Source organism: Aquarana catesbeiana, linkage group LG11, assembly GCF_042186555.1.
Source record: "Aquarana catesbeiana isolate 2022-GZ linkage group LG11, ASM4218655v1, whole genome shotgun sequence".
In the NCBI taxonomy this organism is placed as follows: Eukaryota; Metazoa; Chordata; class Amphibia; order Anura; family Ranidae; genus Aquarana; species Aquarana catesbeiana.
Genome location: NC_133334.1, coordinates 273,598,856 through 273,625,518, shown reverse-complemented (window position 1 = coordinate 273,625,518; position 26,663 = coordinate 273,598,856). Strand labels below are relative to the sequence as shown.

The following is a 26,663-nucleotide window of genomic DNA, read 5'->3' as shown; positions in this document are numbered from 1 at the left end:
TGGCATTGAATGTATCTGTTTATTGAGGGACATTAAAACACAATTTGAACAGTGATCAATAAGTGAAAAAAAAAAAAAAGTAAGGACAGTTCCCCATTTTTGCAGATTACCAATTTTCACCAAGACTGATGTGTGATTGTGTGACAACACAAACGATATTGTGGGTAGGTAGCAGGGCAGCATTCCAGGTTTCACTACTCAGAGTGGGGAGAGGCCTATTATATGGGCTGAACCAAGACAATGCATCTTATTAAAATTTGCTAGGAGCTTCTGCTTTTAACAAATCGCAAGCTGCTAGCTTTATCATAAGCTGTTAAAAACCAGTCTACCCCACACCGAGATACCCATGTAAGTGTATGCCAGTAGACCTAATAAAGGGTCTCATGGCTCCGGTGGGAGTCACAATGTCATTTAAAATAAATTAAAGTACAACATAGAGAGGCCTTGTTATAAAGGCCAGAACCACAATTAAGAGTTAAAAGTTGAATTCCAGGCTAAACCCAACTAGCCTTAAAATGCTCCCTCCCAACACCTATTGCTGGTGTAAAGAACGACGTCTATATACTTACCCCATTTTCATCCCGCTCCAGTCCGGGTCACGTGATCCCCTATGTCAGCCAGCGGCAACTGCAGGGGAGAGCGCACAACAACAGCTGGGAATGCCTCGGAGTGGTGACACCACCTATAGGCTCCTGTGGCCCATCCGTTGTCAGCTCTCCATCTTCTCCCCTGCACTTGCTGCAGGGGAGCCGGATCACGTGACCAGACCAGAGTGGCCTAAAAATAGGCAAGCGGATACAGCTTTCATACATAAGTCAGGGAGCATTTTTAGGACAAGTTTTTCATTGAATTCTACTGTAAGAAGCCAAGAGCGCACAAACTAGTCTTAAAAATGCTCCTTTCCACCTCCGAATACCTATGCCAAGACTAGTTTGGGGGCTCTTGGCCTCAAAGTAGTCTTCAATGAAAAACTTTTCCCAAGAATGGTCCCTTCCACCTCCTGACACCCATGTTTACTCACCTCTGTAAGAAAGATGTATCTACTTCAGGCTCCTCCTGGTCTGGTCATGTAATCCTCTGTGTCAGCCAGCGGCAGCTGTAGGGAAGAGAAGGGAGTGCTGACAACAGGATCGGCTGTAGGAGCCTATGCTTGATGTCACCCCATCCAGGCATTTCCAGCCATTTTCCAGTGCCCTCTCCTCTCCCCAGCAGCTGCCCCTGGCTGACACACGGGGAAATCACATGACTAGACCAGAGCAGCCAGAAAAATAGGCAAGTATATACATCTTTATTACACAGGTAAGTCAGCATAGGAGGTTAGGGAGGTGGAAAGGAGCATTTTTAAAGACTAGTTTGTGCGCTCTTGGCTTCTTAAAAGTAGAATTTTTATTTTAATTTTTTTTTTTTTTTTTTTAGGACTAGTTTCTCATTTAAAAGTGCTCCCTTCCACTCCTAACAACCATGCTGACTTACCTGTGTATGAAAGATGTCTATACTTGCCTATTTTTAGGCCATTCCAGTGTGGTTATGTGATCCCCTGTGTCATCTGCAGGGGAGAGGAGAGAGTGCCGACAATGGGATCGGCCATAGGAGCCTATGAATGAGGTCACCGCACCCAGGCATTCCCAGCTGTTGGAGGGAGGAGAAAGCACTGGACAACAGCGGAGATGCCTGGGTGTGGTGACCTCATGCATAGGCTCCAATGGCCGCTCCCGTTGTCAGCACTCACTCCTCTCCCCTGCAGCTACCCCTGGCTGACACAGGGGATCGCATGACCAGACCAGAGTGGCTTGAAAATAAGTATATACCATCTTTCTTATATAGAAAAGTCAGCATAAAAGTGTTATGAGGGGGTGAGGGAGCATTTTTAAGACTTGTAAGGCTTTGTATGGAATTCTACTTTAAGAGGCTGAGAGCTCACTATCATTAGTAGGGCTATATATGCAAGTTTTGGGTGGCATGGCTATATAATAAGTTGGCATATAAAAAAAGCCACTGCTGAAGTTAGGCCTAAACTACTAAAATGTTTACTGATATATTTTAGGCCAATTCATTACAAAAAGCTGATAATCTAAAGAGAACGTCACACGCCTCAATGCCAGCCAATCATGTGATGAGCAAATCAAAATCAGGCGTCTCCATTGTAAGAGAGCCACGCCCCCATGCTGCTGAACCAGCCAACCGCGCAATACATACACTGCAACCCAACTAAAAAAGGGTAAACAACCCCCTTTAAAACCAACTTCAAAAAACAAAAACCTTTCAAATCTTCCCCTCCAAAAGTGCTAGATGTGGAGTTACCAAACACGATATTTACAATTTTAATATTCTAACTGTATTTACACACAAAAAAAAAAAGGCATTTTTAAAACAAGTTATACTACAGGATGTGTTAATGTAGTGTATAGTTTATCAAAATGTAGTTAATTTTCCGTACACCAAAGATTCCCAGTCAAATTTAGCAAGCCAAGAAACCATCAACAGGTACATCCAATAAAATAAGGGGGGGTGGGGGGGGGGGGTATTACAACTACCCCACTGCCAGAAAAGCTCTGATGAGGCAAGCTGAAGGCATAAGCATGCATGCATTTCCCAGAGCGGCCTCCCCCAACCAAGGCCACCCCGACTAGGGATCCCTTCCTGCAAAGACTCAGCAGCTCCTCCTCCGAGTATCAGACGGGCAGCTGCTCCTTTCCCCCAGGAGCGAAATTAAAAACTGTAAAGAGTTAAAATCCTAATTTGTGTAGGAAATCCAAAAATGGGATAAAATCAAAAGCTTGATCTGGAGAAGGAGAGAAGAAGTCCTCCCAATCTTCTTCCATGCGGTCTCAGCAGCACCATTATAGTGTCATTGCAGTCCACCTGGTTTTCCAATCCTGTCCCATGTGCAGCCGGCACTAAGTTTGCAGTGCGTTCTCCTCTTTGCTGAACGGCATGACAGATCCCGGCTTCACCCAGGATAAGCCGGAGACGTGAAGGGTCTTATTCTCTTCTGATTTCTTCTAGAAGAAGCAAGAAAGATGAACTTGAATGATTGCCATCACAGATCCCCCCCCCCAAAAAAAAAAAAAATATTTAAAAAAAAGGAACATACAGTGGAACCTTGGATTACAAGCATAATCTGTTCCAGGAGAATGCTTTGCTTGTAATCCAAAGCACTCGCATATCAAAGCGAGTTTCCCAATAGAAGTCAATGGAAGCTAAGAATTTGTTCCACATTGACTTCTATTGCATGCAATACCTCATTAGGAGAGGTGGGGGGGAGGGGGGCGCCGGAGAGCCTCGGAAATACTCCGGGACAGCTCGGCTGAACTCGGAAACGGAGTCATTCCGAGTATTTCCAAATGGCTCCGAACCGTTACTAGTGTCACCGGCACCCCCACACCTCTGGCCAAATGTGGTACTACACACCCCATTAGCTTGAATTCTGCTCGTTTTGCAAGACAACCCTCGCAAACCGAGTCAAAAAAAAAAAAAAAAAGTTGCTAGTCTTACAAAACACTCATTAACCACGTTACTCGTTAACCAAGGTTCCACTGTTTACATATATTTGTATACGATTTATACTCTTAGCATGTTTATTTTTTTTTTACAGTAGACCCAAAACATAAATTTTTTTTTTAAAGCCGAACTTTAGCCAAAAGGGGGAAGTTGCACTTTAAGGCCTCCTCCCCCGCTCCACTTGACATTTACCAATTTTTTGGGGGTGGGTACCTGGTTTTGACCGGGTTCCCGCTCCCACTTTCGCTTGGATCACCTAGGACAGGGGGTGTCAAACTCAATATCGTCACATGCCACATCAGCATTATGGTTTCCTTCAAAAAGGGCTGGTTGAATCTGTAAGCCTAAATAAATGCATCTATTTACAGTGCCTTGCAAAAGTATTCACCCCCCTTGGCATTTTTCGTGTTTTGTTGCCTCACAACCTGGAATCAACATGGATGGTTTGAGAATTTTTTTTTTTTTTTTTTTTTTTTTTTTAAGACAAAAAAAAAAAAAAACATTCATACAAAACAAGTTCAGCCTAAGCCGGGTTGCCACCCCCGACCCTGCTATACATATAAAAATAGTCTCAAAATTACAACAGGAGGAGGTTGGATTGTTTGGAAGATTTGCATCATTTAATTTACAGAACATGCCCGTAACTTTGAAGATTTTTTTTTTTTATTGTGAAACAAACAAATAGGACAAAATAACAGAAAAAGTCAATGTGCATAACTATTCACCCCCCTAAAGTCAATACTTTGTAGAGACACCTTTTGCGGCTATCACAGCTCCAAGTCGCTTTGGATAAGCCTCTATGAGCTTGCCACATCTTACCACTGAGATATTTGCCCATTCCTCCTTGCAAAACTGCTCCAGATCCTTCAAGTTGGATGGTTTGCTCTTGTGAACAGCAATCTAAGTATGACCACAGATTTTCTATTGGATTGAGGTCTGGGCTTTGACTAGGCCATTCCAACACATTTACATGTTTCCCTTTAAACCACTCAAGTGTTGCTTTAGCAGTGTGTTTGGGGTCATTGTCCTGCTGGAAGGTGAACCTCCATCCTAGCCTCAAATCGCACACAGAGTTGTACAGGTTTTACTCAAGAATATCTCTGTATTTATCACCATCCATCTTTCCCTCAACTCTGACTAGTTTCCCAGTCCCGACTGCTGAAAAACATCCCCACAGCATGGTGCTACCAGCACCGTGTTTCACGGTGGGGATGGTGTTCTATGGGTGATGTGATGTGTTGGGTTTGTGCCAGACACAGCATTTTCTTTGATGGACAAAAAGTTAAAATGTCAGTCTCATCAGACCAGAGCACCTTCCTCCATACATTTTGGGAGTCTCCCACATGCCTTTTCACAAACTCAGAACGTGCCATTTTGTTATTTGCTGAAAGTAATGTCTTTCTTCTGGCCACTCTGCCATAAATCCCAACTCTATGGAGCGTACGGCTTATTGTGGTCCTATGTACAGATACTCCAGTCTCTGCTGTGGAACTCTGCAGCTCCTCCAGGGTTACCTTAGGTCTCTGAGCTCCTCTCTGATTAATGCCCTCCTTGCCCGGTCTGTGGGTTTTGGTGTGCGGCCGTCTCTTGGCAGGTTTGCTGTTGTGCCATGTTCTTTCCATTTGGTTATGATAGATTTGATGGGGCTCCTAGGGATCATCAAAGATTTGGATATTTTTTTATAACCTAACCCTGACTTGTACTTCTCAACAACATTGTCCCTTACTTGTTTGGAGAGTTCCTTGGTCTTCATGGCAGTGTTTGGTTAGTGGTGCCTCTTGCTTAGGTGTTGCAGCCTCTGGGGCCTTTCAAAAAGGTGTGTCCATGTAATGACAGATCATGTGACACTTAGATTGCACACAGGTGGACATCATTTCACCAATTATGTGACTTCTGAAGATAATTGGTTGCACCAGAGCTTTTTATGGGCTTCATAACAAAAGGGGGTGAATACATACGCACATGCCAATTATAATTTTTTTATTTCTGAAAAATAGTTTTATGTATATATTTTTCTAATGTTACTTCACCAACTTAGACTATTGTGTTCTGATCCACCACATATAATTCAGATTTTAAAAAAACCCCATTGAACTAAAGGCTGTAATGTAACAAAATAGGTAAAAACCCAAGGCACTGCATCATTAAATAAATGCCTCTGCATTTGATTATTACTGGTTTTATTTGCGCTGCTAGGGGGGGGGGGGGGGGCGCTGAAAAGCAGAAAGTGCTGGGTCTGGAGTCAGCTGCCGGAAGTCTGGTGAATGCGGAGACCAGGGGAGGAGGAGACAAGGTGGTGCTCCAGCTGTACAAAGAGGCATAAGATCTGTAGGGGGGAGGGGGGAGTTCTGTTCTCTCTGCAGAGACAGGAGGAGCCCTACAAGGGTAGTTTTATTTTTTCCCCATATTCCCAGAATTCAGCTTTAAAAACGCCTGGAAGACTCGGCTTATACACTCTGCAAATTGTTCAATGCAGTAAAACACAGAGATGCAAACAAGAAGGCATTATATCTGCCAGGAATATTAGCATGTCTATATACAGACTTCCCTCTAGCAGGGGTCTCAAGCTGGTGGCCCTCCAGCTGTTGCAGAACTACAGTTCCCATGAGGCACTACAAGGCTGACAGTTACAAGCATGAATTTCATAGGCAGAGGCATGATGGGACTTGTAGTTCTGCAACAGCTGGAGGGCCGCCAGTTTGAGACCCCTAAAGGCTCGGAACAAGCTGGTGGAAAATTCCCTATAGTCTTCAGTGACAGTTCATTGCTCTGAACACACATACAAAACGTTAGACTTCATTCAAATCACAGGTCAGCCTCTCGGTGCATATAACCCAAAAAGGGTGGAGATACAAATATTCCATCACTCTGATGGACAAAATTAGGTGCATACTTTTTGCGCTAGCATTTTTTCTCTGGCGTCATCGTGTACTGCTGGATTCCAAGGAGAAAACCTAAAATGGAAAGATGAAATAAAAAAATAAATCAATCAAATATCACAAAAACTAAGCCTGACAAGCAACTTGCCAAATAACAGCCTATAAAAAGCAAGCGCAGTCATCATACGTACAATACTTTACAAACTAAGACCCAAAACACCGCAAGGCCATTAGTAAACAGGTGAAAGCAGCCTCAGCCAGCGCCATGATTACGCTGGAGGCGTGGCTTTGGATGAAGCCGCTTTCACCCGTTTACTAATGGCTGTGCGGCGTTTGGGACTATCTATACATGTACACGGTATGTAGAGAGTTAAAACAGACTCCTGCCCAGCCAGCGCCCATTGCAGGAATCACTAGATGGATTTACAGGAGCTTGAGCAGAGACCTCCAGTTTTAACCTAAGGATTTGCCCCCTTAATGACCAGGCCATTTTGTGCGATTCGGCACTGCGTCGCTTGACAATTGCGTGGTCGTGTGACGTTGTACCCAAACAAAACGTATGTTTTGTTACAGAGAGAGAGAGAGAGAGAGAGAGAGAGAGAGAGAGAGAGAGAGAGAATTGCATAATGGATGGGAGCGCGCAAAGAGGCGAGCGAGAGAGCGCGAAGAGGAGTGAGAGCGCGCGAAGAGGAGCGATAGAGAGAGATTCCTAATCACTAGAAACAGCAATCCGTCTCTCCTCCCGTCAGAACAGGGATCTGTCCATTTACATGGACACCCTGTTCTGGCTCTCTGGAGCGATCGAGGGTGGCTGGTGGACATTGCAGCCACCGGCCACGCACATAGGCTCCAGCGTCGCGAGCTTCCTATCGCTCTTAAGAAGCAGCCGACGTACACCTACACCAATTCGCCCAGGAGAGGCAAGCTGCAGCAGTATAAGGACGGCGGCTGGTCCTTAAGCGGTTAAAGAGAACCGGTCACGAAAAACACACATCTTGGATGTTAAAGTTACACCCAAGCACATAAACACCCCCCCCCCCAAAAATAAAATTGAGGGTCCCTACAAAATGCAAATGCACAAGGTGGGGCCATGCTGAAAAAATGGTGATTGTTATACACACACGTTACACATCACTGCGCAGGCCGAAATGAGAGCAATAATTCTAGCACCAGGTCTTACGTAATGCTAAATAAAGCTTTGTTCATTTAAAAAAAAAAAAAAAAAAAAAAAGGCTCCAACTTTTAGCTGGCTCCTAGATTCAAAGCTAATTTGTCAAGCCCTGTGAGGGATTTTGTATCAAAGAAAGAGCTCCCTCCTGTGATGGCGGAGGTGAACTGCAACAGCTTAGCATCTCTTAGCAAAGTCCTTAGGGTGGGATCTTTGGGAGGGTTTTTTTTTTTTGTGCCAGGCTTCAGGAAGAACGTAAATGGTGTAACACCTATAGCAAGGGCATTATTCAACTTTGATCAAAGCTATTTAGTTTGTTTAATCTACAGACGCCCCTTCGCTGGATAGGTATTTTTTACGATAAATGTAAAACAAACCCTTTAAAAACCCGACTCCCTCATAAGTGTTAGCTGTGTAAGTGTAGTTCTGAGTTGGTTCCAGACCATCACACATCCCAGTCAGTCACAGTCACAGCGACTTACATTATTGCATAGGGGTCTTCTACCTTCGGCTGATCGAAAAGGTGGCTGTTGCATAGTTTAACACTGTCTACCACTTTACTCTTAAAGAGCTGTACATCCTTTTCATATCTAGAATGACACAAAGCAGAAAACGACATTATAACCTGGTCAGGGACGATCGATACAAAAAATGTTCCGCAATGACAATCATTATGGTAAACAAAATGGCAAGGAAAGGATATCACAGAACACCCAGATGAATTTATAGCTGGATACTTCCTCCAATATGCACTGAGCAGTACTACGGGTGTCACCATAACAAGGACCTGCTTCTAACTGAAATCCACATCTTTGTATCGCAAATGGAATTTGGCAATATGGCGAAATTAACAATGAAGTAAAAGTAAAAAAAAAAAAAAAAAAAAAAAAAAAAAAAAACACTCACAGATGTAGGTAGTATCTACGCTCGCACATCACACCACTGTAGGTGGCTACAAACTCCCTTTGTCGAAACCTCCATCTCAAGGACCTCGCCGGGGTCCTTGCTGTCTGAAGCGTTTAGAAGGTGACCCTTCATCGGAACGTCTGTAGATTGTTAAAACAGTTTTTTTGTTATCTACAGACGTTCCGATGAAGAAGGGTCACCTTCTAAACGCTTCAGACAGCAAGGACCCCGGCAAGGTCCTTGAGATGGAGGTTTCGACAAAGTTGGGAGTTTGTAGCCACATACAGTGGTGTGATGTGGGAGTGTAGATACTACCTATAAATTGTGAGTAGGTTTATTTTACCTTAATTCTTGTTGGATAATGCACTAGGGTCAGTGAGCCCCCCTGTTTTTATGCTCTACAGTGTACTGAGGACAATGCCAGTCCCAGAGGGCAGCAAGGCTGTGCAGCAATATCCACTTGAGACCGTTTTACTCTCTTCTGAGTTGTACCATCACACAAACGCGCAGGAGAACATTGTTGCGGTTATATGTTGCCTGGTCTGAGGAGTCTGGAATTAAGCTGTGACATTGATGGTCGGGGTCAGAATTTGGTGCAAACATGAAAGCATGGATCCATCCCGTCTTGTATCACCGGTTCAGGCTGGTGGTGGGGGTGTAATGGTGGGGGGGATATTTTCTTGGCACACTTTGGGCCCCTTCGTACCAACTGAGAATTGTTAAAATGTCACGGCCTACCTGAGTATTGTTGCTGACCATGTCCATCCCTTTATGACTACAGTGTCCCCATCTTCTGATGGCTCCTTCCAGCACCATGTCACAAAGCTCAAATCATCTCATCTCACCACTAGTTTCTTGAACATGACAAGGAGGTCGCTGTACGCCAATGTCCTCCACACTCACCGGATCTCATCCAATAGAGCGCCTTTGGGATGTGGTGGAACGAATGGGAGATTGGCATCATGATTGTGCAGCCAACAAGTCTGCAGCAACTACGTGATGCTATCATGTCACTATGGGCCAAAATCTGAGGAATGTTCCCAATACCTTGTAGAATCTATGCCACGAAGAATGAAGGCAAAAAGGGGTCCAGCCCGCTACAAGCAAGAGGGACCCAATAAAGTGACCGGTGAGTGTTGATCACCTGTATTTAGGTTGTTTAAACAGGTAACATTGTAAACGCTTTGCTTCCCACCCTTAAAACCTACAACCCAGAACTGTATAGTAGTGTTTCTCTATCTGCAGACTAAAGAATCTTGCATAGCAATAAATCAACATTATTGGATGAAGCCTCAACTTGATGTCACTCTTCACGGATTTCTTGATAGTTGCAGTTATTATTGCGGTGACACCCAAGTGAGAAGGGCTCAGGGCACCACAACCTTTTTTTGTGAATTCCCCCAACCAACAGCTTTTTAGTTCCCCCTCTTGCATAGCAAAAAGCCATTTCGTTTAGTAGCACCCTCCCTCCCCCTACACCCCCCTACACCCACTTTACTTACAGTACCGCAGCTTCTGGATTTAAGGGGCTGGTTGTGTCGATCTTGTAGAAAATTCTTCTTGCGTACATCAACACTTGCCATATGTGATTGTGGTTTCTCCTGAAGGAGATGAAAAACAAAAAGGTTTAGGAGTTTACAAAGTAGGACGACAAATTTGGGTCAGTAATGGTCGAGTCTTCAGCAGAGCACATACCTCCATTTGGCGAACGCTCTTCTCACATCCAGCTCTCCTGAAACGGGATCAACCAGAGGATGGAAGACCGGGATGTCAAACACAAGACGCTATAAAAAAGGGAGACCAGAAGGAAGGAATGAGACGCCAACATACACTAAACACTATGCAACTTTTAGGTTTTTAAAAGACAGAACCAAACTAGAGCCAAGATAATCAGGAAGTCCAACCAGACTAATAGGTGCAAAATGTGCGACTAAGAAAAGGAACCCTTCCCATTCACGATCTGTATAAAGCAGAACTAAACCCTCATATCCTGTACAGTCAAGGAAGCTGCCATCTGATTAATTGTTGTCACATATGCTTTTCATTTCAACTGAACGGTCAAGTCATCAAGTGGCCGGTGTCATAACTGATCACATGTGCAGCACCATGGCAACTGCAGATCAGAGGCCAAGATGGCAGCTTCCTTGGTTGTAAAGGATAGGAGGGTTTAGTTTCACTTTAATGTGTCATTAAACCCAGGATCCTGTATTCACTATATCTGTATCTATTTATCATTTTCCTTCCACTTTACAATTATGTGCCACTTTGTGTTGGTCTATCACATAAAATCCCAATAAAAATACATTTACGTTTTTGGTTTTAATATGACAAAATGTGGGAAATGTGAAGGGGGTATGAATACTTGCAAGGCACTGTAGTCCTATGACTTCTATCAGTTTCTGGTTATAGCTTGAAGGAGAAGTTTGCATTCTACTATGAGGCTGCAAGAACCCCGACCCTCTGTCTGGACAGTACCGTTTGGCCCTGTGCTGATATACACAATCCCAAGACAAAAAAAAAAAAAAACTCTAGCCATACACACCAAACTGAGCTTGTGCAGAGTGCCCCCAAGGCTCTGTACTATCAGCAGAAGCTTTGGGGACTGTGGAAGAAGGGGAGAATCAGAGAAGACAGGACCAAACAGCCTTTTTCTTTTTTTACACAATGCAGAGGATTAACCCCTTAGGTTCCACAGTGAGTATAACAAGCATGCTTTACTGCATATAGAGATTGATTTTACGGTTGTGGGTTTAGTAACACTAACTCTATAACAGCAAAGCGAGCACTTACCGGACATTCGCCATCAGGATAATTATCAGGGATGTATACTGTGAATTTAAATACACCGTCCTGGTACAGTCCATGCCTTATGAATATGACTCCAAACCACACTGGAAATGAAGAGGCAATTATTATTGCACAAGCAGGTCAGCGAGTGACAAAGAACTACTACTGCAGACAAGCCATTATTTACACCAAGAAAAATATCCAGCATAGTAGAGGAGCGATCAATGCAAGCCCGTCTTTCAAGGCAATTTAAGTCTATTGAGAGCGCCAAAGATGCTTTCATCTTATTTATTTGCCAAAACTGATGTACAAGAAATGTAGAAAGAAAAACCCCGAGCAAAGTCAAGTGGCAACTAGATTCTAGCTGTAATTCATCTCATGAGGTTTGGACCTGATGACTACTACAGACTACTACACGGCATCAATCCAGTGGGCCACCTCTCATCAGACACCCTCTGATCCTAAACAGTCACTGCCGAATGTAACCGAGTATATAGGATTTAAAAAAGGTAACCAACGACTTATAAGAGGCCCGCATGTATGGTACAGCATAGTCGTCTTCCTATCAGGTTTGCCTGATCCATTGAATGCTGCAGTTGTGATGCGCTGAGACGGCAAATTATGCCATTATGAGGAATATGGATTTTGGGATCAGACACAGAAACTGAACTGGTTCAATCTTCTAAAGGTTCCCCATCAGGTCTGTTAAAGTAGTTCCAAAAGGTTTTTTTTTTACCTTACAATGCAGCAGGGTGTAAAAAAAAAAAAAAAAAAAAACACCCCCCACACCACACGGATCTGTCATTTTCCATTAGGTGGATCGAATCAGAGGGTAGTCAGGTGTAAAACGGGCAGCGGAGTTCGTTTACACCCAGCCACCCATAGAGCAGAGGAGGCTGTGTCTGTGTCCTCTCTGCATTGACTGAGCGGGCACAGAGGTGTCATCCGCCTACTCTGCTCAAATCAGCAAGGGATCGGTGAGCAGATCGAATCCCCTGCTGATCAGAACAGGAGTCCGTCCCATCTAAAAAAAAAAAAAAAAAAAAGGGCCTAAGCTGGATGGGGGTTACTTCAAAAAAAAGAAAGCATCATTATTTTGTTAAAAATTGAAATGTAACATGGCTTACCTAATGCAGAGCGATAGGAAGGCTGCACATAGACCCCAGGGAGCTTCTGCTTTACCACCAGCGTACTGAGAAAAAATAAAAATAAAATGAAATTTGACTGAATTAAATGACAGAACTAATGTGAACACAGCAAGAGACTTACAATTCTGCCAAAAGTGAATACTCCAGGTAGAAAGGGCCATAGGAGGCATGTGTCCCGTTTGTGGACTGTACAGTGGGGGCTGGAGAAATGGGTTTGGTAATGGGGACTGCATTCTTCGGGATCGTAGGGAGTTGTTTTTTGTTTGAGGAGGACCGAGGAGGGCTTATTTTTTGGTCTCCAGTTACAATCCTCTCTTCATTATCCGGTCTCTGCAAAAAAAAAAAAACTGTTTAATTGGTTGACGGGACATAAACGTTCAATATAACAAAAAGTATCTGAGGAAAAAGGCAAGAAATATCTAATGGTGCAGAGGAACCCCACAACTACCACAAAATACAGGAAAATATCCCCCCCCCCCCTTTTTTTTTTTTTTTTTTTTATTACATGGTAGAGCTGCACGATTCTGGATGAAGATCACGATTCTTGGCATAACATTTTTTTTTTTTTTTTGTAAAAATTGGGCTAACTACTGTTTATTGTTTAATTAATTGAAGGGTATTTTTGCACAAAAAAAATAGCGTTTGAAAGACTGCTGCTCAAATACAGCGTGACATATATACACACACACACACACACACACACACACACACACACACTTTCTAGCATAAGATAAATATTTTAACTTGTAAGGAAGACGTGTCAGAAGAAGGTTTAGTCCTTAAGTGGTTAAACTGCCCTCATTTACAGACAAGTTCATCCCTTTGATCTAAAAGAACCAAAAGAAAGATACTTTATACCGTGTTTCCCCGAAAGACCTACCCTGAAAATAAGACCTACTGTGATATTCGGGGAGGGCTGCAATATAAGCCCTACCCTGAAAATAAGCCCTAGTTTTTAAATGGTTGTAAACTGCTAGAATCCTCTCTATTACAGTAGTATATCATGTAAAAGGTCTGCAATTCTGTAATCTAATTCAGTCAAATTCCCTCCATCGCTGGTGCCAGCGGGGAGAAGCAGTGCCCACCCCCCCTTCCATCGCTGGGGCCAGAGGGGACGAGCAGTGCCCACCCCCCCTTCCATCGCTGGGGCCAGAGGGGACGAGCAGTGCCCACCCCCCCTTCCATCGCTGGCGCCAGAGGGGACGAGCAGTGCCAACCCCCCCTTCCATCGCTGGCGCCAGAGGGGACGAGCAGTGCCAACCCCCCCCCCCCCTCCATCGCTGGCACCAGAGGGGACGAGCAGTGCACACCCCCCCTCCATCGCTGGCACCAGAGGGGACGAGCAGTGCACACCCCCCCTCCATCGCTGGCACCAGAGGGGACGAGCAGTGCCCCCCCATCGCCGGCGCCAGAGGGGAAGAGCAGTGCACACCCCCCCTCCATCGCTGGCACCAGAGGGGACAAGCAGTGCACACCCCCCCTCCATCGCTGGCACCAGAGGGGACGAGCAGTGCACACCCCCCCTCCATCGCTGGCACCAGAGGGGACGAGCAGTGCACACCCCCCCTCCATCGCTGGCACCAGAGGGGACGAGCAGTGCACACCCCCCCTCCATCGCTGGCACCAGAGGGGACGAGCAGTGCACACCCCCCCCTCCATCGCTGGCACCAGAGGGGACGAGCAGTGCACACCCCCCCATCGCCGGCGCCAGAGGGGACGAGCAGTGCCCCCCCATCGCCGGCGCCAGAGGGGACGAGCAGTGCCCCCCCCCCTCCATCGCTGGCACCAGAGGGGAAGAGCAGTGCACACCCCCCCTCCATCGCTGGCACCAGAGGGGACGAGCAGTGCACACCCCCCCTCCATCGCTGGCACCAGAGGGGACGAGCAGTGCACACCCCCCCTCCATCGCTGGCACCAGAGGGGACGAGCAGTGCACACCCCCCCTCCATCGCTGGCACCAGAGGGGACGAGCAGTGCACACCCCCCCTCCATCGCTGGCACCAGAGGGGACGAGCAGTGCACACCCCCCCTCCATCGCTGGCACCAGAGGGGACGAGCAGTGCACACCCCCCCTCCATCGCTGGCACCAGAGGGGACGAGCAGTGCACACCCCCCCTCCATCGCTGGCACCAGAGGGGACGAGCAGTGCACACCCCCCCCTTCGCCGGCGCCAGAGGGGACAAGCAGTGCCCCCCCATCGCCGGCGCCAGAGGGGACGAGCAGTGCACACCCCCCCTCCATCGCTGGCACCAGAGGGGACGAGCAGTGCACACCCCCCCTCCATCGCTGGCACCAGAGGGGATGAGCAGTGCCCCCCCACCTTCCTTCGCTGGCTCCAGATAAACGCAAGTAAGCCCAGCCCATGGGCCACAGTTTGCAGACCACCGATCAAGAGCATCAAGCTGTAAGGGTTGCACTACAGACAATACTTTTTATCCTCCTCAGACACTTTGGAATATACGACCACATTCCTACCTTTCTTACAGATGCCGACGACATGCTCCAGAAAGGATTCATCATCTCACCTCCGGACAAAGCACGTCTCTTCTCGAGGATCAACCTCTGCCGCTGTAACAAACGAAAAAAGAAATAAAATTAAAGGTCTGTGAAGTAAATTAAATCTATGCCAGGTCCTTCAGCTACTAGACGTTTAAATGAAAAACACAGCAATGACTACAAGGCAGAATGTTGCCATTGGGAAATACTTTTGAATCCGTGTAAATGGGGTGTGAGAAAATCCCCGCATGAAGCAGGGTACCCGTTGATTAAACGCCTTACCATTTACCACGGAAAAGCTAAACAAGACACAGATATGTACGCAAGACATTACCATGGGAGTTTTACCACTACAGTGCAGCACTATGCACGAATGGTACAGCAAGTATGAACAAAAGGAACATTATTCAGGATTTTTCAATGCAAGTCTTCACGTGCCAGGCCAAAGGGTGAAATCCAGCCTGACACTGAACCATCTATTCTGAGTGCAGCAGGCAGAGCACATCCACAGCCTAGACAAATGCACGTCTCTATTTTACAATTAATTCAATACATGAAACGTTGGCTTATGGTTTTCAACTAGCAAACTGCACGCTCATTTGACCACTTTGGCCACGCTCAACCTCTACACCTGCTGCTGAACTACATGTCTCAGCAGGAGCCTGCAGCAGTCCCTCTCAAACTTTTTGACCTAGAGCAGTGGTCTCCAAACTGTGGCCCTAGGACCACATGTGGCTCTGTGTGCGCCTTTATCCGGCCCTTGGGGCTCTATTCCTCCCACTGATGGAGCACCATTCCTCCCACTGACCCCAAAGATTGGGGGCACCATTCTGCCCAAAGACCCCCAAAGATTGGGGGCACCATTCTGCCCAAAGACCCCCAAAGATGGGGGCACCATTCTGCCCAAAGACCCCCAAAGACGGGGCATTATTCCTCCTGCTGACACTGAAGATGGGGCACCATTCCTTCCACCAACAATGGGGCACTATACCTCCTCCTACTAACCAAAGGCATAATGTAATTTTTTTTTTACTCCCCTTGACTACCAAGCCTGAGGCATTGTTGCTCCCACAGTCTGGGCCCTCTAAAGTTTAATGGACAGTACAATATCCCTCTGTTTAGAAAGTTGGGAGACCCCTGTTCTAGAGGAACCCTAGAAATTATAATATAATATAATATAATATAATATAATATAATATAATATAATATAATATAATATAATATAATATAATATAATATAATATAATATAATATAATATAATATATATATATATATATACACACACAACAAATTAATTTGGAGTCAGTGGGGAAAAATGCCCCTTACATCGGCGGCCAATGGGAAGTAGATAGAATGGTGGTCCGAATTCCACCTTTACAGACAGCTTAAAAAGACCATTGTCGTCATGCAGCTTACACTGCCAAGTCGCGTTGGTCTCAGAAATATGGAGGCATCACCAAATCAGAGGTCAATCAGCCACAGCTCTAGGAACTCCTAGCAACCTCTGGAGGAACCCTAGGATTCCACATAACTCTGGAAGAGAATCCCTGGCCTACATCCTCTAGCTCAACACTATAGCTCTGAATCAGATCAAATCCCAGTTTTAAAAAAGGACCTTCCACCTTCAGAAGGTGAAAAACCCCATATGGAATGTAACCAGTTGGGGCTATGCTTCTTGTACTCCTAATTACCCATTTGAGGTCCCTCTTCTAGCAGCAGTGAGCCCTCAGATGTTTGGAGTTACCCTACCTTCTCTGACATGATGCAAATAAGGGCCTGCAAAGATAGAATACCCCTTAAGCTCCTTAACTGTGCACCTCTGAACCAAACTAGTGCAGTGATCACTGAAAAGTAGTAGCCTATTACATCAAGTTTCAGTTTACCATAACCAGATCAGTGAGATATTAGTGTGAACTGGACCCCACCAAGCTTTACAACCTACATCCCATCTTCTTACTTGCCTTCTCCTGCAAACTTCTTGAAAGACTGGTCTACAACCGATTAAGCGACCATCTGACCATGAATAAGCTTCTTGATCCCCTTCAATCCAGATTTCACCTCAACACTCCACGGAAACTGCTCTCCTTAAACTCTCAAATGACCTACTAATGGCTAAAACCAGTGGACACTATTCTGTATTACTTCTCCTGGATCTCTCTGCTGCCTTTGACACAGTGGACCACTCCCCCCTCAAGAAACTCCACTCCTTTGGTCCCCTTAACTGTACTCTTCACTGGTTCTCATCCTACCTATCCCACCGCTCCTTCAGCGTCACAACTCTACTTCCTCCTCTCTCTTTCTCCGTTGTGGTCCCCCAAGGTTCTGTTCTTGGACCTCTCCTTTTCTCAATCTACACCACCTCCCTGGGTCAGTTGATAGCCTCCCACGGCTTTAAATATCAGCTCTACGCTGATGACACCCAAATCTCTCTCTCCACCTCCCAGCTCTCTCCATCGGTCTCCTCACGCATTACCAACTTACTAGCAGACATATCAGCCTGGACATCACATCACTTCCTCAAACTCAACCTATCCAAAACCGAGCTCATGATATTTCCTCCCTCAGGTGCCGCTTCCCCTGATTTCTCTGTCAATATCAACGGCTCAATTATCAACTTGTCCCCCCGCGCCAAGGTCCTAGGTGTAATCCTGGACTTTGAAATAACCTTTCGGCCCCACATCCTATCGCTATCCAATATTTTCCGCCTCAACCTCCACAACATCTCCAAGATATGCCCCTTCCTAACAATGTCACCACAAAGCTTCTAATCCACTCCCTGGTCATCTCCCGCCTTGACTACTGCAACTCCCTCCTCATTGGTTTACCTCTAAATAAGCTATCCCCACTTGAGTCCATTATGAACGCTGCTGCCAGGCTCATCCACCTCGCAAACCGCTCAGCGTCTGCTATACCCCTCTGCCAATCCCTCCATCGGCTGCCACTCAGTCATCGAATTAAATTCAAGATATTAACTATAACTTACAAAGCTATCCACAACCTGGCCCCCAGCTATATCTCTAACCTAGTCTCAAAATACCAACCTAATCGTTCTCTTCTCTCCTCCCAAGACCTCCTCTCAAACTCCCTTGTCACCTCATCCCATGCTCGCCTTCAGGACTTGTCCAGAGCCTCCCCCATCCTCTGGAATGCTCTACAACCAATCCGTCAGATTTTCTCCTACTTTATCCACTTTCAAACGATCCCCGAAAACTTATCTCTTCAGAGAAGCCTACCTGGCCCCCCACCTAACAACAACTGTTCATTTATCTTCTCAATCAGCACATCACCCACAGTTATCACCTCTTGTATCTCTTGACCTTCCCTCTTAGATTGTAAGCTCTAAGGAGCAGGGCCCTCTGATTCCTACTGTATTAAAGTGTATTGTATTTGTACTGTCTACCCTCAAGTTGTAAAGCGCTACGTAAACTGTTGGCACTATATAAATCCTGTATAATAATAATAATAATAATAATAATAATAATAATAATAATAATAATAATAATAGTAGATGTCAGGAGCTTGCACAGTGGTAAAGACTTCCTCCTCAGCCTCACATGACCATGTTCAGGTCAGATCTTAGACTTGAGGACTTCAGCCAAGATACAGTGCTTATGTCTGAGTGGTCAATTGCCAGACCTAAACATAGTCATGTGAGGCTAAGGAAGAAGAAGAAGTCCTTGCTGAGGTCTGGCAATTAACCACTCAGGAACAGGCACTATATTTTGAAAGGTGGTCACATGCTCCCACATACCTGGAAGCACTTGGGGCACTGACATAGCAACTGAGCCGAGACGGACGCAGCAAACATCAGTATCAGTGATAAAAGGGAAGTGTTCTTCACTAAAGAACCTATCAAGTAACCCTGAATGGGCAAACACAAGTCTGTTAACGTTTCCACCACATTGCAAAATGTGGAGAGAACAGACCAGACAATCGCACAGCAAAAAAAAGCTTCTGCTGTGCAAATTCCTTTTATGTAAAAAAGGTACAAAACATTGTGCTATATAAGCAAGTACGTTGGTGAAGAACAGCTGACTGTATAGATCTACAACCAGCACTGAACAAACACCGAGCAGGACGGAGTGTAGAAACAGCATGGGAGCCGGAGTCGTGCCTTACGGGGAGTGTCAGCCAGCTGCCAGGAATGCAGCAGAATTCTTTCTGAAGGCCAGAAATCCCAGTGAGAAGGAAATGAGCAGCAAGAACTCGAATATCCAATGAAACCACAAAGACAAATCAAAGACTAATGGGTAACCCAGCTGCAGAATACTAAAAGTGTATGTAAACCCTAAAAAAAAAAAAAAAAAAAAAAAAAGTCTAATTTGCTCCCTTTTGATCCATTAAACACAGTTTAAAATATTTAGTCACGTCTGCCAAGAACAAAAACAAATACCCGTTGATCCTGCCAGAACTCTAGAAAGCCGATAACTTCCTGTTGTCTCTGCTGCACTGTTATCAGTTAGCGTTGTACTGTGCATTTTAGTGCATCAGTTTCCTTCTTTTTTTTTATTCAACTTTATTTCACATGAACAAGCAGCAGAGCGGAGCATTATGCTGCTGTGTGATGCCTACCTATGGCCTGCGATAAAAGATACCATCAAAGGGAAATCACATCTAAAAAGGGATACAGACCCTGCCACTTGCCTCAAAGCCCTGCAAGTGCAGCACCTGGTTGATAATTATAAAGTCACTCCCATTAACTCTGCACATGGACACAGAGAAACAAAGAGCTATTTTTTCAGAAAAAAAAAAAAAAAAAAAAAGGTAGAAATCTGCAACAAAGTTTGTTACAATCCATGCAATGTACAGTGATCACCTTGCATTCTATGCATTAAAAGAAGTCCAGCCTGAGCTCCTTTAGCTGTACTTCTATGGAGTGAAATTCGTTTTGCACGCCTGTGACCCGTGGGCTGAAGTCTGCTCTCTCTGCTGACATCACAGAAGTAAGTCCAGGCACCGCGTCATCCCGACAATGGGAGTCGGGATCCGCCAGGTCCCTAGACTGACACCTGACTCAGCCTCTCAGTGAGCGGCTCAGAGCCTGAGCTGGCCACTCCCGCCCCTCCTCAGCCCAGCACTCCAGTGAGTGTGGGGGGAGGGGGGGGGAGAGAGAGCAGAGAGCTGTGACTGACAGTCTACAGCTCTCTGCTCACGGAGCTGTGAGAACCGAGCGATCAGGGGTGTTCAATTGCTCGGTTCTCAGTGTAGAGGCGCCGGGGGTAGATGCTGCATCCACCTAGGCACGCATTTAAGGTGAAAACCTGTACTGCAGCTCCCCCCCTTTTTCTTATCCTAACCCGATCCCATGATATGCACGAGAGCAGCAGCTCCAGCCACTGTCACTCCCCTCACCATTGCACAGAGCAGGCAAGTATAACATGTTTGTTATTAAAAACATCACACGTTTGCAATCTCTTTAAAAAGGGGTTGTAAACCCTTGAAGTTTTTCACCTTCATCCATTTTATACATGGAGGTGAAAAACCTTTTGTAGTGCAGCAGCCCCCCCAGAGCCCCCCCTTCTTACTTGCCTGAACCCGATCTTTCCAGTGAAGGGGACAAGCACAGCAGCTCCAGCCACTCTCACATCCTCACTGGACAGATTGATAGCAGCAGGAGCCATTGGCTCCTGCTGCTGTCAATCAAAGCCAGTGACACAGGAGCCGAGGCTGAGTCAAGCTGTCCATGTCAATGGACGCAGCAGCAGGACTCGAGAGCGTGCCCACATGAGTGCCCCCCCATGGAATACGGGTCTCCGTGGAGGCACTCAAGAAGAGGAGCCAGGAGTGCCCCTGGGGGATCCCAGAAGAGGAGGATCGGGGCCACTGTGTGCAACACCAACTTCACAGAGGAGGCAAGTATGACATGTTTGCAATTAAAAAGGACGAACCTTTACAACCCCTTTAAAGTGATTGTAAAAAGGTAATTTAAAAAATAAAAAAAATAAATAACAAACATATACTTATCTCCACTGTGCAACTCGTTTTGCACAGAGTGGCCCCAAACCTGATCTTCTGGGGTCCCCCGGCGGCTCCTCCCCAGATCTGATAACCCCCTAGGAGAAGTGCTTCCCCAAGGTGGCTACCTTGCGGGTGCGCTACCGAGTCCAGCATTCGGCGTCCATAGAGGCCAAAACGCAGGACTCGGCCCCGCCACCCCCAGTGCTTGCGTCATTGGATTTGATTGACGGCAGCGGGAGCCAATGGCTATCAAGAGCCGAGAACCCCGAGCAAAGAGAGAGAGCACGTCCCCGCCAGGTCAAGTTCGAGGGTTCCGGTAAGTAAAACGCAGGGGGCGCTGGGGGGCCGGTCACTGACAGGTGTTTTTTTTCACATTAATGCATATGCATTAAGGTGAAAAAACACAAACCTTTTACACCCCTTTAACCTCCCTGGCGGTATGATTATTTCGGATTTTAGGTGCTGAAAGCGGTACCATTATTTTGCATGGAAATTTGGCGTTTTATATTGTAGGTCTGTAAATCTTAACAATAACACACTTAAATCTGTCCAAACCAGAGTCTAGTAGATATCCCGGGTATGATAAAGTTTGAAACACAAAAACATAAATTATAATATAATAAATAAAAATAAATAATTTAAAAAAATTTAAAAAAATAGTAATAAAATAAATTTCCCCACAATTCACTATCGCTCAATTCTGCAAGTGTTCTAATTTACTATCGCTGTTTTCTAGCTGGTCTAAAGCCACTTTTGACGTAAAGGGACACTTTTTGGTTGCTATGGACAATCTCCAGTTTCCAGGCAGAAAGAACAGTATATATCATATAAAACTGCATGCAGGGCATGGGCCAAAGCACTGGGGACAAAAGGGATGTGAAATCATTTCATACAGTACTGTAATCTGTAAGATTACAGTACTGTATGTGTTATGATTTTTTACTTTTTTTTTAATTTGCCGCCAGGCTCCGCCCCCGTGCGTCGCGCCGCTCGCAGGGAACGGAGCCTGGCACAGAGAGGCTTCGGAGGAGGACGGAGCCCTTGGACACAGCGGGTGACATCGCAGGATCCCGGGGACAAGGTAAGTAACGCCGCCCCAGGATCCTGCAATGCGATCCCGAGTGTGGCTCGGGGTTACCGCTAATGGTACTGAATTTTAACCCCGAGCCACACTCAGGAAAACCACCAGGGAGGCTACGCTTTGACAAAAAAACCCTGGAAGCTGATTGGCTACCATGCACAGCTGCACAGGATTTTGCACTTTCCAGTTTTAGTAAATCAGCCCCTTTAAGCGGTTAAAGCTTCCGGCTGAATTCTGGACGGGTCTCCGGAATTCTATAGCAATCCGTCAGGCTCGGTTACAGACGGGGAATCAGCTGCCACAGTCCAATGTCATGAGAGCAGATCACCAACTAATACAGAACGACTGTCAAATCCTACAGATGTGGATTCAATGTTCCCCTAGAGCCAGAATTCCAAGAAGAAATTAAAGGAGAGATCCCTCCCAAATGAGTCACCCCTTCATCCCGCAGGATTAAAACTCCCAACCCCGACACATACCTGCAGAGAGAGGCTGGCAGACAGGCATACCGATATCACCTTACAGAACAGGTTGTGCCAGACGCTGCAGTAAAGTGAAGCCACTTTGCAGCAGCTATTAAACTGGAAGCATTGCAGGCGGAAAGAGGGAGGTGGGGGCCGGGGGCGTAATGAAATCATCCCTGGTGCTGCTACCGGAGAATTGCAGCCGGATCCCAGTGCTGATTAATAAGTCATGAAAACTCCATGTATGCCGAAAAGAATGAGACAAACATTGGGAGCTTCAGAAGCCGGCCATAGAAATTAAATAAAACCACATGTGGGGATGGGTGAGGGGTCTACTGCAAAGGAGGAAGAAAAACTGCCATTTTTGGGGGTTTATAGGTCTACCCATAATATGGAGAACTAAGCCCAAAATGGTAAAGGAGAACTCTGCTTGCATAACTACTATACAGGGGGAAAAAAAAAAAAAAAAAAAAAAAAACACCACACATACAAATAGGACTTTTGGGATTGGGTGACCAGACATCCCTGATTTGATGACATCACGTGTCCATATTACGTGGTCTTCCTAGTCTCTACCCTCTCGGTCGGTGAAGACTTCATTGTGGGGGGGGGGGATAAGGTTATGGATTATTCGCCCCTGGATTGTCACGGTGACCTGCAGTGCACAACCGGCTCCGCACTGACCCAGAGCAAGGTAGGCTCCGGTGTGAAGCCTTTACGCCCATACGCCTTTAAGCCCCTCCTACCGTTAAAACAAATTGGCAAAACCCGACATTTGATGTGGCATGCTTCACATGCCGCTATTATGCCCACGCCCCTGGTCCGCCCCATCCAACCCTCAATAAAACAAAAAGTGGGCCTGGTCAGTAAGGGCATCATGTCAGTGGGAAGAATGTTCCTTACATTGGTGATCGGTGAGAAGAATGGCCCTTACATTGGTGGTCGGTGGGAAGAATGGCCCTTACATTGGTGATCGGTGGGAAGAATGGCCCTTACATTGGTGATCGGTGGGAAGAATGGCCCTTACATTGGTGATCGGTGGGAAGAATGGCCCTTACATTGGTGATCGGTGGGAAGAATGGCCCTTACATTGGTGATCGGTGGGAAGAATGGCCCTTACATTGGTGATCGGTGGGAAGAATGGCCCTTACATTGGTGATCGGTGGGAAGAATGGCCCTTACATTGGTGATCGGTGGGAAGAATGGCCCTTACATTGGTGATCGGTGGGAAGAATGGCCCTTACATTGGTGATCGGTGGGAAGAATGGCCCTTACATTGGTGATCGGTGGGAAGAATGGCCCTTACATTGGTGATCGGTGGGAAGAATGGCCCTTACATTGGTGATCGGTGGGAAGAATGGCCCTTACATTGGTGATCGGTGGGAAGAATGGCCCTTACATTGGTGATCGGTGGGAAGAATGGCCCTTACATTGGTGATCGGTGGGAAGAATGGCCCTTACATTGGTGATCGGTGGGAAGAATGGCCCTTACATTGGTGATCGGTGGGAAGAATGGCCCTTACATTGGTGATCGGTGGGAAGAATGGCCCTTACATTGGTGATCGGTGGGAAGAATGGCCCTTACATTGGTGATCGGTGGGAAGAATGGCCCTTACATTGGTGATCGGTGGGAAGAATGGCCCTTACATTGGTGATCGGTGGGAAGAATGGCCCTTACATTGGTGATCGGTGGGAAGAATGGCCCTTACATTGGTGATCGGTGGGAAGAATGGCCCTTACATTGGTGATCGGTGGGAAGAATGGCCCTTACATTGGTGATCGGTGGGAAGAATGGCCCTTACATTGGTGATCGGTGGGAAGAATGGCCCTTACATTGGTGATCGGTGGGAAGAATGGCCCTTACATTGGTGATCGGTGGGAAGAATGGCCCTTACATTGGTGATCGGTGGGAAGAATGGCCCTTACATTGGTGATCGGTGGGAAGAATGGCCCTTACATTGGTGATCGGTGGGAAGAATGGCCCTTACATTGGTGATCGGTGGGAAGAATGGCCCTTACATTGGTGATCGGTGGGAAGAATGGCCCTTACATTGGTGATCGGTGGGAAGAATGGCCCTTACATTGGTGATCGGTGGGAAGAATGGCCCTTACATTGGTGATCGGTGGGAAGAATGGCCCTTACATTGGTGATCGGTGGAAAGAATGGCCCTTACATTGGTGATCGGTGGGAAGAATGGCCCTTACATTGGTGATCGGTGGGAAGAATGGCCCTTACATTGGTGATCGGTGGGAAGAATGGCCCTTACATTGGTGATCGGTGGGAAGAATGGCCCTGACATTGGTGATCGGTGGGAAGAATGGCCCTGACATTGGTGATCGGTGGGAAGAATGGCCCTGACATTGGTGATCGGTGGGAAGAATGGCCCTGACATTGGTGATCGGTGGGAAGAATGGCCCTGACATTGGTGATCGGTGGGAAGAATGGCCCTGACATTGGTGATCGGTGGGAAGAATGGCCCTTACATTGGTGATCGGTGGGAAGAATGGCCCTTACATTGGTGATCGGTGGGAAGAATGGCCCTTACATTGGTGATCGGTGGGAAGAATGGCCCTTACATTGGTGATCGGTGGGAAGAATGGCCCTTACATTGGTGGTCAGTGAGAAGAATGCTCCTTACATTGGTGATCAGTGAGAAGAATGCTCCTTACATTGGTGATCAGTGAGAAGAATGCTCCTTACATTGGTGATCAGTGAGAAGAATGCTCCTTACATTGGTGATCAGTGAGAAGAATGCTCCTTACATTGGTGATCAGTGAGAAGATGCTCCTTACATTGGTGATCAGTGAGAAGAATGTTCCTTACATTGGTGATCAGTGAGAAGAATGTTCCTTACATTGGTGATCAGTGAGAAGAATGTTCCTTACATTGGTGATCAGTGAGAAGAATGTTCCTTACATTGGTGATCAGTGAGAAGAATGTTCCTTACATTGGTGATCAGTGAGAAGAATGTTCCTTACATTGGTGATCAGTGAGAAGAATGTTCCTTACATTGGTGATCAGTGAGAAGAATGTCCCTTACATTGGTGATCAGTGAGAAGAATGTCCCTTACATTGGTGATCAGTGGGAAGAATGTTCCTTACATTGGTGATCAGTGGGAAGAATGTTCCTTACATTGGTGATCAGTGGGAAGAATGATCCTTACATTGGGGGTCAGTGGGAAGAACGTCCCTCTTACAGACAACTAAAAAGATCGTTGGTGTCATGCTGCTCTTGTGGCTTTGGCCCCAGAACTACACACATTATCTGATGGGAGGTCAATCAGCCACATCAAGGAACTCCGACCAACCTCTGGAGGAATCCTGGATGAGAAGACTAGACGCTCATTTAGTAGCCATCACAGGCATCCAAACATCAGCTAATCACAGCATAATATGCAATTATAACATCTGCTGGCACACCTAGCATGACAGATCAGCATTACACAAAGGTGACACATCGGACAGAACTGACAGATATCTCTCCTAGAAGGTCAAAACAAATCTGTATAATATGTACAACATGGAAGTACTTCAAACAGGTCTTGAAGGCCCAACTCAAGCCCAATGTGTTTTGGGTTTGGACACCATGACAAAGATGAAGCCCTTGTTCACACGGCCTCAAAGTTTGAATCGGACATCCCTGGGCGACCTTATCGCGTCTTGCATACGACTTCTTTATACCCTGCCTATATTGGCACTTCTCTCCTACATGTAAAAACAATCATTTTTTGCTAGAAAATTACTCAGAACCCCCAAACATTATATATTTTTTTTTAGCAGACATGTTATTGTTTTAAATAAAATAAAATAATTTGAGCAGTTCAACTATGTGTTATTAACCTAAAATCGGTTCTGATATCGCTGTTTTACGAACCTGACAGCTTATTATTCTAAATAGAAAACCTTTATTTTGTTTGCAAATATGAAAGATTCTAATTACCAGCAAGAATGAGTCCTTACATTTAAAGGGCACCTGTCATTTCAGATCCATCATGGCAGCGCCTGTTAGCGGGCATCCACATTACCAGCCGTCTCCATTAAAGTGAATGGGACTGTCGGTGAGTCAACAGCGGGTCAAAGGAGGGTGCCAACAGCGGGTCAAAGGAGGGTGCCAACAGCGGGTCAAAGGAGGGTGCCAACAGCGGGTCAAAGGAGGGTGCCAACAGCGGGTCAAAGGAGGGTGCCAACAGCGGGTCAAAGGAGGGTGCCAACAGCGGGTCAAAGGAGGGTGCCAACAGCGGGTCAAAGGAGGGTGCCAACAGCGGGTCAAAGG

At 46.1% G+C, this 26,663-nt stretch overlaps 1 protein-coding gene across 2 annotated transcripts; it reads right to left on the bottom strand.

Annotated features, from left to right (window-relative positions):
* On the bottom strand, positions 1-22,535 carry AKTIP (AKT interacting protein). 2 transcript variants are annotated; one of them, XM_073605841.1, is made up of 10 exons: positions 22,405-22,535; positions 14,865-14,957; positions 12,511-12,719; positions 12,369-12,433; positions 11,245-11,345; positions 10,150-10,238; positions 9,957-10,055; positions 8,031-8,138; positions 6,395-6,455; positions 1-3,002 (listed from the first exon to the last, which is right to left on the bottom strand). In XM_073605841.1, the coding sequence occupies exons 2-10, from the start codon at positions 14,907-14,909 to the stop codon at positions 2,898-2,900; spliced, it is 882 nt and encodes a 293-aa protein (XP_073461942.1). In that variant the 5' UTR covers positions 14,910-14,957; positions 22,405-22,535; the 3' UTR covers positions 1-2,897. The 2 variants fall into 2 exon arrangements, with proteins under 2 accessions (XP_073461942.1, XP_073461943.1); XM_073605842.1 differs by lacking the exon at positions 22,405-22,535 and adding an exon at positions 15,220-15,282.
* Between the last annotated feature and the right edge of the window lie 4,128 nt (positions 22,536-26,663).